The 12,719-nt window shown below is 41.8% G+C and overlaps 1 protein-coding gene across 1 annotated transcript in view; it reads right to left on the reverse strand.

Annotated features, from left to right (window-relative positions):
- Positions 1-68: 68 nt before the first annotated feature.
- atp10d (ATPase phospholipid transporting 10D) overlaps positions 69-12,719 on the reverse strand; it is a 36,426-nt gene continuing 23,775 nt past the window's right edge. Inside the window, exons 10-23 of the mRNA XM_073483292.1 lie at positions 11,704-11,918; positions 10,675-10,866; positions 9,301-9,973; positions 9,059-9,165; positions 8,266-8,392; positions 7,984-8,168; positions 7,398-7,698; positions 6,752-6,828; positions 6,312-6,437; positions 5,197-5,397; positions 4,270-4,350; positions 3,979-4,083; positions 2,932-3,119; positions 69-2,840 (exon numbers count right to left, since the gene is read on the reverse strand). Coding sequence (XP_073339393.1) covers positions 2,645-2,840; positions 2,932-3,119; positions 3,979-4,083; positions 4,270-4,350; positions 5,197-5,397; positions 6,312-6,437; positions 6,752-6,828; positions 7,398-7,698; positions 7,984-8,168; positions 8,266-8,392; positions 9,059-9,165; positions 9,301-9,973; positions 10,675-10,866; positions 11,704-11,918 — 2,774 coding nt within the window. The 3' untranslated portion in view covers positions 69-2,644. The remainder of the gene's footprint in view (positions 2,841-2,931; positions 3,120-3,978; positions 4,084-4,269; positions 4,351-5,196; positions 5,398-6,311; positions 6,438-6,751; positions 6,829-7,397; positions 7,699-7,983; positions 8,169-8,265; positions 8,393-9,058; positions 9,166-9,300; positions 9,974-10,674; positions 10,867-11,703; positions 11,919-12,719) is intronic.

Genomic DNA, 12,719 nt, shown 5'->3' on the forward strand with positions numbered 1-12,719 from the left:
ATCTGACAAGATGACTTCATTTAAGTTCTCAAGTAATTTCTGCATATAAATTGGACCAACTATACAGATGTGAACAACTGTGTGTTTATTGCAATAAAACAGTGCAAACAGTTGGATTTACAATCATTACACAATATGAAAATGCTCATCCATGACTGCTGTCGACTGCACTGCAGTCTTTAAGGCTTCTGTAGAAAAGAAGACATCTGAATCAGAGTTAAGGCTGAGAAAGTATTCTCATGTTATCAGATGGTTCATTACTACACAGATAATGGTCACTTCACTTCAGACTATTAGGATTCTGAACTGGCCAAACTGCATTCAGGATTTCTATCATATAGTGCATTCACTCATCAGGACCAGTATTTCACTGCTGGGCTGCACCAAGAAGGACTAAATGAAATGAGCTCAGGAATCATATAGAATTAGTCGATCCATGTTTGTTTTTACATTCCATCCTCCTTCATTTTAATTTCATTACTAATCTGAGATGATTATTGGGTCTAATATTGTATTTATGTCAAAATTAATCATAATGTCATTAAATCCAAGATCCACAATAAACCTATCACACTACACACAGCTTATTTTCTATCATTAACAGAATTATTTTAATAATTTTATGCGATGGCGCAATTGCATGGCCCAATGTGCAAGAATCAGGGTGTCGAAACTTTTTCCCCTAAGTGGGCCAAAACTGAAAATTAATGGTGGGCCACAGGCACAAAGCAAACACCTCCTGTATTACATTGTGAAGATGCAAAATGGTGTAAGGATCCCAAGTTCTCTTCATTGACCGACTTCCTGCACAAATGTCACTCTGCACAGCATGCTGACATTATGAAAATAATAATGAGGGATCCTAACATGTTTAAAGAGCATTTATACCACACAAAAAACACAATAAATATCATTATCACTTTTACTTTTTTTTATTTGCTAGAATCATTTGGTGGACCAAAGTGAATCTTATGGAGGGCCATCATTGGGGTGTCCTGCTCTAAATGGTTAAAGAGTAAGGAATTCCCTGTATAAATAATTTAATAAAATAAAACAATAAAACATTTTAATCTTAAACAGGCTTTGGAACAATGCACATTATCTGTAGGAGGTAAAGCAATTTGTTGCAAATGTATCAAATGATCTAATCTAATCTAATATAGATCAGACTAAACACATTTCAGTTTAATTTGGTTCAATCGTGTGTTCAAAGTATTTTTGATATGAAAACAGTGAACTGGAAAATATTACTAATTGGGAGCTCCTGGGTGGAAAATCCTTTAAATCTTGATTTAATCTGATCCATGTTTATCCTCGTTAGTGCAGCTCAGCACAAAAGTTATCGTGCAAATGCATCAGTCCAAACTCAGAACAGCTCAGCTCAGCTTCAGCGTCATTGATTTCTAATGTAGTATTGTCATGTCAGTATGACTCAGTGATTAATCCTCGGACCTGCTCTGGTGTCAGCACTACAGCTGAGCGGGTCAACAGAAACAGGCTGCTCATTGTAACATCTCTGTGAAATTCTCAGTCTTTTTCTACACACCATCCACAGACTGTAAACACATTCCAGCAACTGTAGGCATGTCAGTGTGTTTGTTCATCATCAAGCAGTGTGAACTACTAAAAATACAAATAAAAAATGACATCAGTCTGGTATATTGCAGTAAACATGAACAAGACCATGATCCAGACACCTCCAGACAGCACTGCTATGGCTCTGTTCCTGCCTGCCTCCTTTATAGATGTTGGAAGAAGAGCACCCTCCTGTTTTGTTTCAGCCATGTTTGGCTACTGCAGCCTTATTTCAAACGAGTTGGCAACATGCTTGATATTAACATACTGTAGGACGACTGAGTGAGGGTTAGTGGAGACAAATAACAGGCAATCTCAACCTCATTTGCTAGCAGTATTAGCTCACGCTGTTGTGATGCCGCCAGGGCAGAGAAGATTTGCCAGTTCATCACGAAAACGGTGCATGGACACATGCTCCCAGCTTTTTGCTTTGTTGAAGAAAAAGGTTTTCATGAGCTGATGGTGTTTGTTGATGCATTCAGTAAGGTCAGGCTCAGACTACAGGAGTATCAGCTGTTTTAACCCAGATATACCCCTCCCGACAATCGGAGGAGAAATCTGGCACGATAATCTTCATATCCTTATTCAGGAATACGTATTCAATATCCTGAAGTATGTGATGCATCATTATTTTCAAGTCTTGTAGTATGTGAAGATTTGAGATTAGAGAAAAAAACATCTGTGAAGATTCTCCTTAGGCGCGTAATGCAACCTGATTTCACAGTCGGTTAGGATTTTAAAAGTCCTTTAAAGTGAGTCCAGCTTCAGTAGAACATGTCCAAATCAAACATAGTTTTCCTAATAGCAAATCAGTCTCTCCAAGAGTTCTTTGGCTATGGATATTTAGCACAATGAGTGGTCTTTCAGCAGAGATCGTGAATAGCTGGTGAGTGGAACATCTGTACAAAGAATCCATACGATCAGTAACATGCACTGAATCCAGTATCTCAACATCCACAGTCTCTCTACTGTCAGGTCTTTCCCTGTCCAGGTCATATAGAGGTATGACTGTCTGGTCTGCTGACCAAGAGGATGCAGCCCTCTGCCTCTGTGTGTGTGTAGAAGGAGGTCAGGAAACCACTGCGTCTGTGCTGGGCTCCAGGCCAGGGTTGTCAGCAGACACTGGCAGCCTGTTGACTCTGGAGTGATTCTGGTTCCAGCGCTGCATTCTTTTATAGTACCTCTCTGAATCAACTTTGTCCATCTGAGCTGTATTCAGAACAGCAGAGGGGTTTAAGGTGTTGTGCAGTGCTCGGACCAACAGCCTGCAGAGGACAACACACAGGAAAGTGAGTTATGGTTGAATATGTGTTGTGTGTGAATGTACATGTTGTATTTGAGGGTACATGTGTGTACCTGGGTAACAGGGCTGTCACAGTAGTGAGAGTGCATATGATGTAGAAGAGAGGCTGGGACATCTGGAGAGTTTCCACCCCCAGAGGGTTGGTGGGGGGGCTGCAGGTCACACAGAACAAACTGAAGAGCAGCACAAACCCAAAGTAGAAAGCAGCGCTGGACACCAACACCAGCATATGAATCCACGTCTGCAAAATAACACAGAGGATTAGACTCCACAACACCACTGGTCACATCAATCTGTTTGTTTTCTGTTGTTGTTGCACACTATACACTCCAATGTTTTGATATTCCAATATCAACAATATGTAGTGTCGATATTACATACAAAGTCAATGCAAAAGATGCAAATAAATGCAAAATTGTTATTGAAACTGGGTGGCACAAATGAAGCAAATATATGAAAGTCACATCATCTGCATATTGGTTGTGAGTTGCAAATATTCAACTTTCAGGGAAAAATGTACTTGTGTCGTGGGGTTAGGGTTAGGAGGGCAGCTGTTGGTCAGAGCTTGTGTGTAAAGCCTAGAGACCTACTGGAGGAATAAACACCCATCTCATCAGATTCTGCTCTGATCCAGAGACGTTTACCGACGGGAGGAGAGCTCAGAGATTACTTTTGAACTTTTGGGATTAAAAAGTGGATTTATCTTCACTCCTGTTTATCAACCTGACTGCAGCAGTGATACGGAGGTGACCTCCATTGTCGGGTGTTTATGTTCTGTAATGTTGACTGCTGACTGGAGCTGGAGGGGGAATGTACTTTACTTCATGAACGTAATGTTACAGAGAGGAGAGGGGGAAAAGAAGAGAGAGAAGCAGAGTCTCTGCTGAGTGCAGAGGTCAGTTAGTGACCTGAATTAAAACCCACCGACACAAACACACCCTCAGTGCCTGGCTGTTCTGGGTGAATGAACACTTGCATGAGTAACACAAATAAACACAAATGATCCTGCGGACCAACTGAGGAGAATAACACAAGGCAAAAATTCGCTACACGTTCAGTGAACACATCATAACAGCTTTGAGTGTATCAGTGTGTCTGACCAGAGTGTGACTCTCGATGACTTGGTGCAGCAGGATGATGAGGAGAGCCGAGGCGTTGATTGGAGAGCCCAAGGACAGCTCCCCAACGTCTGATCCTGCCAGTGCCTTAAACAAATATCACAACAATCATACATTTGGATGGGACCAGAACTGTATGAACAGAGTTTCTGACTATGCATTATTAAATGTGATGCCATCTGATAAGCTGTAAGGCTGTCAGAAAAAAACAGTTAGCCCTGTGTTCATTGAGAAACACAAAATTATTTAACAGATTTGACAGAGTGTACTTACAAAATAAGGCACGAAGAAGCAGATAAGGCTTTGGTAAAAAGCATCCAGGATATTGATCCAGAACATGGAGGGAACATAAATCTGCAGAGGAACATGATTAATCTGTTAGTCCTCCTTAACACAGGGTCAACAGTCAGACATTAGTACCACTGACTTCATGCATGCTTTCTCGGATAGATGAAGTCCATGTTTCATTTCTTTTGCACACATGAAGATAAAAAAGGCGCTTGAGGCGACATGGCCTTCACATATTATTATGATTTTTTTAGGCTTCACTAAGGGTGCTACGATCAGGACTTTTCGGGCCGATTTGGGAAAGATTCTGTGTCTCAGTCTTTGTACTGAGGTCTTTGCGCCCTGAAGCCACTACTCCATCACCTGGTCACTGCTTGTACCTGGTTACTTTCATCCAGACTGTACACTAGAGTCTGTAACTCCAAACTCAAAGTACTTTTTTTTTTTTTATCTCCCAACTGTACTCGTGCTTCAGTACATGTATTTAGTGTAAACTTGTTGTGTTGTCACATTAAACTGCAGTTCACTGTTCAACACTTCCATGTTCCTCTGAACAGAAAATGTACTTACTGCAAACAGACAATCTCAAATGATAATTTGAACTCACTACTTCTGACTATTTTTTATTATGATATCACAAAATTCAGTATATCGTTACATCCCTAGTACTTTCACTAAATATGAACTTGTTTTGATAAGTAATCATCAGGAATGTGGATATACAGACAGAGTGGGTAAAGATAAGTATAAGAACAAATAAAACAGTCTGGTAAGTTCAGCAAATGACATCACTTTTCATCTCTACGGTATAATATCACAATCCAATATAACATAAGTAGTATATGTTATATAATAGTGCAAATGCAGGTTTTAAAGGGAGGATTGAAAGGTGTCTTGTTGGTGTTCAGTCACCTTGGAGGTCTGTGCAGCCCGGTAAAGCTCAGGCAGCTCCATCAGAGCGTCTGCAGGTATGTCCCGGTCCAGGACACCGTAGATGAGAGGAGGAACAGAGGTGAAGAGCAAGTTGAAGAAGATGAGCACCCAGGAGTTGGACATGAGGCTCCCAGAGAAACCATTGAAGAACTGATACCAGAACAGCAGATTCACATACATCTGCAGACACAGAGAAGCAGCAGTGAAGATTTACCAACAATTGTTTGCGGTGCTTGTGTCCGCCAGTGACTGCAGAGTGGCTAACAGCTGAATTGGGTACAGAGCTTTACTTGAGATTAATATTTTCTTTGTTTTGTTAATACACATATCTCTTTCTGGATTTTCTACCTATAGGGAAAAGGCCTTGAAGGAACAGTTAACCCCAAAATTTTTAATTCAGTCATTATCTCGTCCCGTCATGCTGATGGAGAGTCAGGTGAAGTTCATAGTCCACAAAACATTTCTGGAGCTTTACAGCAAAACAGAGTTGCAGCATTCTGCTAAACAACTGAAGTAGCTGGAGACAAAAAAATAAATAAAAACAACATAAAATGGCTTCATGAACCCTTTCTGGCATAACACAAGTCTCTGGAAGCCCTGAGATCCCTTATTCATTTGAAAAGATGAAGTGGGTGCACAAGCTGGACCACGCATCCAGGATGTAATAACATCTTTTCAAATAAATTTGGGATCTCGGGGCTTCAGGAGACCTGGATTACACCAGACGACCTGTTGGGTTTTTTGTTTTGTACATTTTAAAACAAGTCCCATCTACTTCAGTTGTTTAGGAGAAGTTTTGCTGTGTTTGATATCTTATCACATTTATTAGACTGTGTTCAGTCATAACAGCTGCTTACAAATACCTCGCAAGACATAAACAATAGAGATTATGTTTGTAAAAAGTGAGGTGGCAGGAAAATACCTGACCTTGTGTTGTTCACAGTAAGCATTTCTTAGAATTACATTGAGTGGTTGGGTGTGTACTGGGGGCCTAACATTAACGCCCAAATCCCCATCTTCACCAGACTCTTTGAAGAAGCTGTTTACAATCATTTTTATCCACAGACTAAGTAGAGTTGGTGAAAAACTCTCACCACATTCTTGTAGAAGAAGTAGAGGATCATGTTTGCGAGGCGAGAGTAACACCAGCGGCCGTGGACCAGCAGCAGCTTACTGAGGTGTTTAAACCTGGAGATGGCAAAGTCACTGGACATGACAGCCTGGGAGACATGAACATGGACAATATTTAGATATAGTATATACTAATTCCACCTGCTATAATATAATACTGTAGATGCTACATGATGTACATATAGATACTAATATGTCAACAAACTTATTTTCCAACTTTCAGTTACATCTTACTCACTCTGGAAGTTTTAGTGTTCAGCGACATGAACAAGGTGTATTTTGCAGCCAACAAAAAGTCTTTGCTCTGTAACTGTCTCAACAGAGGCAGCTGAAGAGGACATGTACTAACAAATGCCACCAACATGCCATTTATTAAGACTTATGTAATCTAGTGGTAATTCACCTGCATGCCCTCCTGACCAGATATCCCGATTCCCACATCAGCCACTTGAATCATGCTCACATCATTGGCTCCATCACCTTAAACAAAAAGAAGAAAATAACTTTTAATTTGTTGTATGTTTAACCTTTTAATAATCCCTGAAAATGTATGTAAAGTTATCTTGGAATGCCAATCTCAGTCATACCCAAAGTAAACTGAAAGCTTTGGGCTTGTTTTTTTTTATACAAATATATCTATTAATAACTATATTAATTCTAAGGAAATGTCCAGGCACACAGCAATAAATAGTCAATATGAGAGCCCGAACAACACGAAGCATAAACACATATTAGAGCTTTATTTCCTTATAGTTTAGTTCAGCTTATCACATACACATTGTCACACATTCTTTACAAGTGTATGTAAGCTTTTGACCTCGTCTGTATACTATCATGTGTTTGTTTTGTCTTATCCAATAGTTATTAACAGGCCTAACACAAACTGCTATGTGATGTACCTCCGGCTTAGACCTAAAGTTTTGTTTTAGGAAATTAAATGTCTGGAGAAAACATGTTAGGACCTGCAGGATAAAAAGATACTCTCTGAATTATTTATAATTTTTCATAACAAGTAAGATGTGGAAAAGTCTGAATCACTGAGTCCTTACCCACAGCCAGGGTCATGGCACCAAGCTTGTCCCGGACCAGCCGGACCACCTGGCTCTTCTGCAGTGGAGTGGACCTGCAGCAGATCACAGCCTTGCACCTGCAGCTCAGCTCCAGGAAATCTCTCTTCAGCTCCTCCTGCAGGGCCCAGTCCAGTGTGCAGCCGTCTATAACCAAAACAGAGTCGGCGGCGCTGCCCGAGGAAGCTTCCAAACGATTCTCTGCTGCAGTCGGTTCAATCAGACGGTCTCCACTGCGCTGCACTTCCAGTTTTAGCTCCTGAAGTAAAGCTGCACACGCATCCTGATGAAAAAGAAATCCATAATGTTACATACTTTCAAAGTATGAATGCATGAAACTATTTTTTGTTTGCGATTTTATCCATGAAGCAGCTGGCCATAAGGGAGTGGAAGCTGTTTAAACTAGTAAAAAAAAATTATCATCCTTAGCACTTACATACATCAAACTAATCCTATCTATATTGTGAAGGTTTCTACAGAGGGGTTTGTTCATATATCATTCAAAGCCTGATTCAGAACATTTTATTCCTAAAAACAAACTGGAAATGGATTTGTAATGGCTGCTGACCTTGCTTCCACAGCTGACTGTCAGCAGCTCATCATTAGGACAGAGGAGTTTGCAGGCGTAGGCAATGTTGATGGCCGTCTCCTTCTTGTCTCCAGTGAGGACCCACACTTTGATCCCAGCCCTCTGCAGAGCTTCAATGGTCTCTGGGACCTCCTCCTGCAGTCTGTCCAAAATCCCTGTGGTACCTGAACACACACACAGTTACATAGACTTTAAGCACCACTGCTCCCAGCTCTGATATATTGTTGTCCATGTGTGAGCTGCAGTGAGCAGCTCTCTTACCCAGCAGGGTGAGGTTGGTCTCCAGTCTCTGAGCTGAGTCCAGCAGCAGCTCCTCTCTGTTCTCTATACTGCTCTCTGCCAGCAGATGTCTCTTCAGCCATACCTCGTACTCCTCCTCCTCCAGAACCTGCTCCACACACACAACCCACAGGGCTGGAGTCACTCCTGAGCAAACATGCTCCCACATCACAGTACAGAAATATTTAAAAGTATAGGCTACAGAGGTCATCAAAATGCATTTTGATCTGTCGCCCTCGCAGACTTGACATGATGACAGTGAACACGTCCTAGTACGTACGACGGAAGTCAGAGAAGGCTCAGTTCACATGTCAAGATTTGGATTCAGCCAACGTCACCGTCTGTGTGTTGTTACAGCTACTGTTAGCTGTCAACACTTACCAAGACTTGCGCCATGAATATCCCTCAAAGTGTCTGTTTGTAGAGCTTCCTACAGCACAATCTGTCCTTCTTAACTACAGACAGTTAATAACAAATATAAGTAGAGCGTGGATGTGAGACCTGACCACAAGTGGATACATGTGGAGATGCATGTTACTGCCAGGTGTAAACTGATGGACTTAGAGCTGCTTGTGATTGGATCATTCAGGACAGACAGTAAAACCCGGTCTGAAAAGAGCAGAACTCAGAAGGCAGATCTGGAGGTGGATTTGCTTTCATGACCTTTTCTTTTGTTTAGAAGCATGCACCTTCATGATAGTAATAATATGGAATGGAAATGTGTATTTTTTTTAAAATGTACATTACTCATCTGTTCCACTGTCTGAAAAGTTACCTTTTTAGCAATGCAGAGTGTGCGGAGTCCGTCTCTGGCATAGCTGTCTAAATGTTTTTGTGTTTGTTCTCTGACATGACTGTAGATCTCCTGAGCCTGCTCTGCACCTGAACACAACAGGGGGATACACAGAATGACGGTGTTATGGACGAACATTGTGGATCATATTAAGTCAGGAGACACAATTCTTCAGTCAGGGTAGTATTGATCCTAGTATTTTCACCCACATTCCTTCTTCCTACCTTTAGGTGTCTCAGTTAAGTCCATGATGACAGAGTCGGCTCCCTTGGTGTAAACCACTACCTGCCCTGACAACGGGTGGCGGACCACCACTGACATCCTCTTCCTGTTGGAGTCAAAGGGCAGGATGTGGAGCAGCTGGACAGCCAGAGAACCGATTCCTGGCAGATCCACCAGCAGGCTCTCTGCAGAGCGCCCCCTCAGGGTGCAGCGGTACGCCTGTGCTGCATGGACCAGAGCTGCCTCGTCCGGACTCTCCGCCTCATACAGCAGTTCATCATCAGTGTCACTTTCAGAGTCAACTTCTTTGCTCAGGTCCTCCACCTCCTGCCTGACCCCATCAGGGTCTGTCTTTGAATCCTCAATATCATCCTCTGTCTCTTTCTGTCCAGCATCTCCTCCATCCTCTCTGGACGATGAGTCCAGTTTACGCCTCAGGTTGGAGGATTCCAGGTTGCTTTCTTGGCCTGTTTCTGACCCGTCTGTGGTGCTGTTGGGGGGAGTGGAGAAGCTGAAGGAGCCAGTCTTCCCTCGAGAAAACAGCCTACTGGTGAAGCTGCGAGGGCTGCGTCTGATCTGAGGAGTGGAGAGGGCGGAGAAAGGAGAGAAGCTGAAGCGCTGGAACATCAGCTTGATCTCCTCCAGGGACTTGAGAGGTGTTCGTGCTTCAGGCACCTGCAGGGAGGAGAAAAAAACATGGAATCATTTCCTGTCAGAGATCTCCTGAGCTGAACTGTTCAGTGATCATTTTTTATAAAAATGTTGTGCTGGCTTTAAGTGAATTTCTGAAATTTAAACGGCATATCTGTTGTCTCTCTCTTTCTTTTTTATCTCATCTGATGCTGTTGTGGCGAACAATAATCTAGGGTGCAGACAGCAGCTAAAATAATGCAGGATAACTGCAAAAGAAACAGTTTATTTATTTTAACTGTAAATCAAGGTAATTATAGTATAATTTCCAAATGTAGACCTAAACTATATTCCCTATAACTATAATGTCTATAAATGTCTTTACTGATTACACTGTAAACCTTTACCACAGTAGTGATGCAGTTGCATCCATAGACACAGCAGAAAATACGTGGATTAATGTATTTATGACATGTTACCACAAACTGTTACAGACCTCCACCGGACAGAAAATACAGAATGACGGTTTGATTTAGGTGTAACCTCAAGTATTCTCGGTCTAGTCTCAGTTGAAGGCCATTTATGTATGTCAGCTCGGCTCTATCACCATAATGACTGACTGACATCTCTGCAATAAACCAGTTCAAACAATGTGAACAACTGAACACGCTGTACAAGGACAAATATAATGTTGAACAGTTTTGGAGATCCAACCCTAACATACTTGACGGATGTCATCTACTCACAACATGTCGAGGCTGGCTGGGCGACGACACCACCACACTGTTACAGATGGCCAGAGCGAGGAAGAAGTCAGTGATGTAGGTGAGCTCCAGGCTGCAGGGAGTCCCAGAGGAGCCGTCACTCAGAGGCTTCACGGGAGAACAAAGCCAGCTCAACTTCCTCACCAGCTCAGGGTCTGGTACCACCTCCTTCGCCTGAACACACAGATGCAGGAACAGCCGAGCTTATCCATCATGGCTGGAGCATGAACACATTGTAGATTTCAGGAAAGTGTAACTACCCATTATCGACTGTCCTGTCCTGACTTCAAGTTCCTTGTATAGGTCAAGCTCCAAAAACACTGGGTCTTATATTTCCCACAATGCAACTAGTGGTTTCTTATTAAATCGTCCCTGTCTCATAAACAGACAATTCTTTTCATCTCCACACCTCTAATGTGTAAAACAGGCTAAGATACCTTCATATTGATTGTACAGTAAAAAGGACCACACCAGTGCATCTGTTGGTTTTAGATCATCTCATTCATTAAATCACTTATACAAACGCCCCATCTGCAGTTTTTACTGATTTTCTCTGACAGGAACACATTAATTAAATTAAATTAAATTAAATTAAATTAAATTAAATTAAATTAAATTTAATGTTACTATTTTTAATCCCACAAGGGGAAATTGATTATACACCAGAGTCAACAAATGATCTTTTTCTTATTTATCTATTCATGTGACTTCCACCTGTTTTTAAGCATTTACGATAAGCAGAGAGAAATTATAAATTCTCAGTTTGTATTTTCAGCCATAAAAATGCATTGTGGTTTATCAGCTTGCAGAACAAATACAGCTGCTTAAGTTTCAATGGATTTTCATTCAGGATGAGACACAAATAATGTGTCAGTGGTGTGTGTGTGTGTGTGTGCGTGTGTGTGTGCGTGTGTGCGTGTGTGCGTGTGTGCGTGTGTGCGTGTGTGCGTGCGTGCGTGCGTGCGTGCGTGCGTGCGTGCGTGCGTGCGTGCGTGCGTGTGTGAGTCTGACCACGCGGCTGCAGAAGGCGCTGGTTCTGGCCTGGATGTGATTGGACAGTCTGTCCTCGTCCTCTGACTCTGCGGTGAGCGTGTGCAGAGACACGGAGCTGCGGTTGCAGCTGAGGGAACGACAGCTCAGAGATTTACGACTGCAGCCCGACTTGAGCGTCACAGAGCGACCAGCCGCCTCGTTCTCCTCCGCCTCGTACACCTCCAGCCTCTGAGCTGACACACAGAGCACTCACATCACTACAGTCTGTCACACTGGGTCTGTTAAGTGCATACTATACCAAGTACCAGTGCAACACAAGCTGTTGATGATTCCCTCAGCAATAAAAAATTTATAATTAAATTAAAATCAGTGGTCCAGCCTTTTGTAACGGTGAACTCTCCATTCTTAAATGATTTGCTGTCATTCGCCTTAATTGTTTCATTTTTTAGTTTCACTTATATTCCCTTCATTTTCCCTTTGTGTCTGACTTATTAAAGTTATAAGCTTGTTCTTTACAGTCTCTTTATTTGTAGTAGTGAATGTTTTAAAAATGTTCAAATTTTAAATAAAAAGTTGATTACAAATAGAATATAGAATAGAATATACAAAAATAAGACCTGCATTGAAATGAACTAGAATTTTCCTTTAACATCATATGATTTCAAAGCTACTGCTGAACTGGAGGCCAGTGAACAAGACTGTACAAAAAATCCTGACCTGACCTGCACTCGGGATGTCCACACGTATTTTGGCCTCAGTCTCCATCTGAATTCTTTCATATCATCTGCCAATATAGTCCGATCCAATACTACATTTATATAAAAGCTGATTAAGTATGAAGGCTATCTGGCACACTGAAATAACAGCTGAAGCCTATTAAACTGGGCACACCCTATCTTTCACACGTTTCTTGATCCAAATACTGAAATTCCTTCTCAAATCTTATCCATTGATAAGCTTAAATGATTATTATTGAGATGACATAAAGAAGAGCTTTTCAAACTGTGGAGGGAGACACAGTGTGAGGTGAAAGG

Source organism: Pagrus major, chromosome 16 (genome assembly GCF_040436345.1).
Source record: "Pagrus major chromosome 16, Pma_NU_1.0".
Classification (NCBI taxonomy): Eukaryota; Metazoa; Chordata; class Actinopteri; order Spariformes; family Sparidae; genus Pagrus; species Pagrus major.